At 44.4% G+C, this 5,697-nt stretch overlaps 1 protein-coding gene across 1 annotated transcript in view; it reads right to left on the bottom strand.

The window, feature by feature from the left end:
• The window catches only part of Eomes (eomesodermin), an 8,106-nt gene extending 7,355 nt beyond the window's left edge, over positions 1-751 (bottom strand). The window contains exon 1 of the mRNA XM_015488944.2: positions 1-751. Within this exon, the coding sequence (XP_015344430.1) occupies positions 1-336 (336 nt within the window). The 5' untranslated portion in view covers positions 337-751.
• Between the last annotated feature and the right edge of the window lie 4,946 nt (positions 752-5,697).

Raw genomic sequence — 5,697 nt, 5'->3', positions numbered from 1 at the left:
CTCCTCTCCGCAGGGGGAGCCCTTGCGGCCGTCCGGGGGTCCTGGCTTGGTCACTGTAGAGGCGCTGGCAAAGGTGTCCCCGGCGTCGGCGTCACTGAGCATGGCCACGGGGGCCCCCGCGCTGGCGTCAGTTTCCCCGTTCCCCGCCTCGCACGAGAGGCTGCTGGAGAACTTCTTGGGTGCTTTGTCTAAGTCCAGCCTCTGGGGCGAGGGGGCAGCCCCAGGAAGGTGGCTGGCGCTCCCTCCGCCGCCGCCGCCTCGCGCACTCTCCAACGGGTAGAAGTGCGCACTGGGTAGGTTCACAGAGCTCACCAAGAGCTGCTCGCCTAACTGCATGCTTTGCAAAGCGCAGACGGCAGCTGGCTGCTTCCTCTCCTCCCGTGGCCTTATTATAAAGGCAGGATGGGGGAGCCAGCGCCCTCTTCCGAAGGGAAGGTAACTTCCCCTTCCTCCCGCGCCCGGGCTACCCACCTGCGGACTCCCAGCCCGCTACAAAGCGCACCGATGCACCCTGAATCCAGCGTCCTTTCCGCAAGGAAAGCTCACTGAATTTGTAGGCAGATGGTGGAAAATGACCGACAAGCACCCTCCTTTTCCTTCCCTGTCCCTCTTGCCTCTCAGGACCCTCACTAAATCCCGGGAAGAAGAGGACTTAGATGTTTGTTCCCATCCACCCACCAGCCCGCGCCTTTCTGCGCTCTGCCTATTGCCAAATCGTGGGTCTAGATGACCACTTAGAAACTTGCAGACGGTCACTGGCTGCTTTATATATGTGCGGCCAGGGAGGGGCTTCGCAGCCCCACAGCCCGGGGTCCCTCCTATTGGCTGATGGAGGTGACACTAATTCAATTAGGCATTTACTAATTGGATCAAGTCGCCCAAGACTTGCTTTTCCTTTAGCCTGTTTTTTTTTTTTTTTAAATTTCTTTTTAAGACTGTCCCGCTGTGAGAATCTATCGGAGTGTCCACATTTCCCCAAAGTTTAGGGGAACCGGGTTTGAGGTCTCCGTAATGGGGGGCCATCCATGGCACAGAGTCTCATCCTCGTGCTCTTGGATTACGGTAATGCGGAGCAGGTATTAGAGGCCAGAGGGAGAAAGTTTCTGCAAGCTGACTGCAGGAATGCGCCGGTCCCCAAGGGTGCAGACCTGGGACGCGTTGGAGAGAGAGACTCACGCGAAGTCTCTCCTCGTCAGAAACTGTAACTTCAAGTTTCTTCTTCTGATGGAGGACTCCCTGGCCTTCCACACATTTTGTGCAGTCCCATCTTTTTAGCCAGTGGGAAGGAAGGGAGAGACCTCCGGCTCAGCTTTTGAGATTCCGGGGACGGCGAAAGCTCAGAGCCATCCTCAAGGATCTAAGCTCTCAGCTTCTAAATCAGAAGCCTGAATGAAGTGGGGTACTAAGGACCGAAACCAAAGTGGAAACTAAACGAGCCAACCATTTACCTTCATACCCACGCCAACAAACCTGCTTTTGGGGAGGCAATCACTTTTACTGCCCACAATTTGAAATCCACGCTGCTCAGTTTTGCTGGCTCCCGGATGCTTCCTACGCCCCCAACGTCATCTTCCGTGGGGCCTGTCACCAAGAAACAAAGGTTTTCCTATCAGCCGCGCGGTTAAGACTCCCTGCGCCTCTCCTCTGCGGCACAAGACAGAAGGTAGAATAATTAGTGAAATAATCAGTTAGATATTGAATTAAGCTCCTTTGCCCCAGCTGCCTGTTTCTTCCCTGCATTTCCGCAAACAGTCAAGAATGGTGCGGTCATATTTTATTGTTTCAGTATTACAGTAGGGGTGCACGTTTCGCTGCGGATAAGAAGACTGGATATTCTCTGTTAATAAGCAATTACGGATGTGGCCAGTAATCGCTCCGGGAGCGCATTTTCCGGCTGAGATGTCCGGACTCTGCTTTCCCAACCGAATGAGATCACACGGGAAACTTTTCGCCTACAACAGATGAGGTGGCCGCAGGATTTGTTGAGCGCGCACACGCCAGTTGTAGAACAGTGCGAAGCTTTCCAATCAGGGTTCAAACCACAGCAGCATCAACATCCGCACATGTCGGTTAGAAAGCGAACCGGTCCTTAATGCATTCGGACACTCTAGGGCGTTTATCACAGTATTATTGTGTGGTGGTAAAAGCCTTGAGCGCGCAAAGATTTTCAGGGTCAAGGCACAGCCTAGGGGCAAAGGAGCAAGGGGGCAGCTTAGGACGAGTGGGCTGGGGCGATGGTCTTGTAAGTTTTGGCCAGAGCTACCCGGGAGCAAATCCCTGGAAAGCTGACATCGTGCGCGCTCATCCCTGAGCTCCCCTGCATTTCGTCCCGTCAGTTCAGTTCGCTTATGGCATGGCTGTCTGCTCCGAACACTTTGCTGTTCACTTCTATCTTCCTCGTTTTAATTTTATTTTGACCCAGGGAATTCTTGAAGATTGATTTTTCAAATAATACAGTGCTTTTGTGGACGTAATGATTTTCAACCTGGAGATTTCGTGAGCGACGTGAGCGCAGGGACTGAGGAGCTTTGCGGAGTTGGAGACATAGCCCTGGGCTAACCGGTGCCGGTTATAGGTCGCGTTCTTCTTCACATTAGTCTTGATAAGAGCTTCAGGATGTTTAAGGGAAAAGTAGGTGTGAGATCGAATCCTAACATCATTTGGGGATAGGTTGGTCGAGAGCATCCGGCAGTTTTGCAATTTAACACAGCGAGAAGCGGGCCTTGGTGTTCCTTCAAAATGCTTTCGAAGCGACCAGGGAAACGCTGCGCATGGCAAAGTGCCATAGCAGGCAACAGGCATCGTTCCGACCCACTCTGGCGCAAATAACACGGGCCAGCTGTCCCCCGCGCCACATCAGAAAGGGCTGATTCTCTTCCATTCCCAAGCGAGCTCATGGAAGCGCGTGGGTTCATTTCGAGTGCCACCAAATTATTGAATATATGTATGGAATATGTAATTAGTATTTTTATTACTTCTTGGACGGAGAGTTATAGTTTATATTTCCCCCACCTCCCCAGTTAATCTATTATTTTACCCACAATCTAAGGCATTTTACAAATAGAGAAACAAAGACAAATTCAGAGAATCAAAATAGGAGTTTTGCAAAACTATCCTGGGACCTAAGTTTTTGGAACATGAGAAATATGCAATAATATTATTATATTACATTACATTTATAAGCACATATATTTACAAATTCCTCTTTAAGATAATAAAAAAGTGATTACAACTACACATAATATTTTCTGGTTGCATGAAAGATATGCAATAGTATTATGTTACATTTATAAGCACATATATTTACAAATTCCTCTTTAAAATAATAAAAAAGCGATTACAACTACAGATAATAGTTTCTGGTTGCATAGAGACAAATCTCATTTAATGGTTCTGTTAATTAACTAATTACTTTTTTTTAACATATGGAATATACTAGCCCAATATTCTTGGAGAGTTATAGATTAACAAATCTGTGATTTCCTACTTGGAATGAACTTTCCTTTTGCTGGTTCAATAATACTTATAACTGGGGAAAGAAACATTAAAAAAAAAAATGTTTTCCTGAGTCTCAGCCACACTTTAAAAATCCAAGCACTCTTTTCTAGAAAATAGGACCAGAAAAGAAAACCAAAGATATGGCCTCAGCAAACATGTCAAACAGCACCCTGCTTAGATTGGGTGGGCAAATAACAGGAGCCTTCCAGCCTGTTTGCTGTTTGATTTCAATTACACCCCAAGCTTCATGAAATCCAAATGAGACATTTATTGAAAGGTGCCTGGTTTTATGTGGCTCAACTGACAGTGTATTGGAATACGTGGAAGAAAAACATCAACACTGGGGAGGAAACATGGAGACCCCTTGGAACCCCAGATCCAAATGCTGGCTGGATTAACTCAAATCTTTCACCTTCCAGCCTGAGAAGGAGCAAGCAGGAAACTTTGAGGGCTACAAGGAAGCCAGGGCCAGGATCTCATTCTCTATTGTTCCAAGCAATAACATCAACTCCATGGCCACCAACTTATTCTAATAACACACGAAGTTTTTGCCGACTTGACCAGCTGACCTCTTTCTACCTTTCTCCTCTTGAAAGGTAACCACTATAAAAGCATGTGTCTTTTAAAAGCAGAACTGAGAAGCATTTGGTTGAAGGAAGACCATTATGCATCAAATACATACACCCATGTATGAATAAATTACATAGGTGGGTTAACAGATGAGGGTAATGATATGAGGTTTGCCTCCCATCCACCCCTGCCCCACTCCCACACAACCAAGGGGGCCCATATAAAGTCCCAATAAATTCTATTATTTTCAACCCCACTAAAAAAGTGTTATCAAAACACTGTCCGTGTTATTCAAACACTTTGTAAACTCCGAACAGACTTGCTGCCGGTTCTCCTTTTAACCCTAGGAAAACATTCCAACATTAACCGGTCACCAGTGTTTCGCCTGGACTCTGGGAAAACGTCAATGGGTTTTTTGTGGCAACTTGGTCCTTTTACTATTTATCTATGGCCCTTTCTTTGTTGATGTTACATTTTATTTCAACGTCTCAGGTTCACTCTTTGGCCCTTTGTTCTTTGATGGCCAGATCTGCCACCTCTGTTTTGCTTTCCAAAAGGGGAAGGGACTTTCATCATAGTAAGGTTGTTCAAGTTTCTTTGTTTTCTTTCTTTCAGACCCACCTACCTACTTATCCCCCCACGCTATAAGACAAAACATTTTGGCAAGAACAAGTAGTTTTGATTCTGCTGACAACAGCAAGATCTTCTCACCAATACAGTTTCACTTTTGTAAGAATTTAGAGAACTTATGTTTCAATGTGACACCAAAATATACTTGATTGCTTGCTTAAAAAAGTAAAATAAAATCACCAGACCCACAAATGTGTAAGGCAAAAGGATTATCTTAAATTTATTGTATTTTTCAAACAAAATGACCAAGTTAAAGTATTACCTTGGTTATCAGTCCATATATTTAAATTGCTAAGTGTGATTGTTATTCACTATTAAAATATGAAAAGGAGAAGTAATCCTGGAATATAAATTAGTAAATATACTGAAAGTGTTGCTTATTACAAAAAAAAATTGTCTTTTCATGAACACTAAATCAAGAGTCTTTGGCAGCAGCCCATAATTTGGATTACTTTTTTTTTTTTTAATGAAAGTATTTAAACTGCAAGTGTATATCTGGATTTAACTGCCATTTTGTCATCATTTTATTCTTCATTACATTTTTGGAAACACATGTATTCATACAAATAATAAGAAACCCAACAGGAGGTAAAAAAAGTAAAATGTTCTCAAAAAGTATATTATGGAAATATTTGGTTAATTATTGCTACACTCAAGCATGAAAGTTACATTGGGGCTCCATCTGTCTTGCTTACTTTTCAATCTTGAACTACCTGGCACTTAGTAGGTGTTCATCTGTTGGTTGAATGAAAGGGGTTACTGTATCTGTGTGTTATGACAGCCAGCAAGGACAGTGTCAGGGTTTATGCTTTATAACCATGAAGACAAGGGGAAAATCCTTATTGTTCCCTTAAAAGAAAAAGAAAATACAGATCCTTTTAAATTAATGATCTGGCATTTTCATCTTTTCTAGACTTTCCTACCCCAACAACCATTATTGCACAGCTTTTTGGGGGGCATAGGAAAATAGAAAAGAATGAGAAAAAATTGTGCCAGAAT

This window comes from Marmota marmota, unplaced genomic scaffold (assembly GCF_001458135.2).
Source record: "Marmota marmota marmota unplaced genomic scaffold, marMar, whole genome shotgun sequence".
In the NCBI taxonomy this organism is placed as follows: domain Eukaryota; kingdom Metazoa; phylum Chordata; class Mammalia; order Rodentia; family Sciuridae; genus Marmota; species Marmota marmota.
This window is presented reverse-complemented; position numbering and strand designations above follow the sequence as displayed.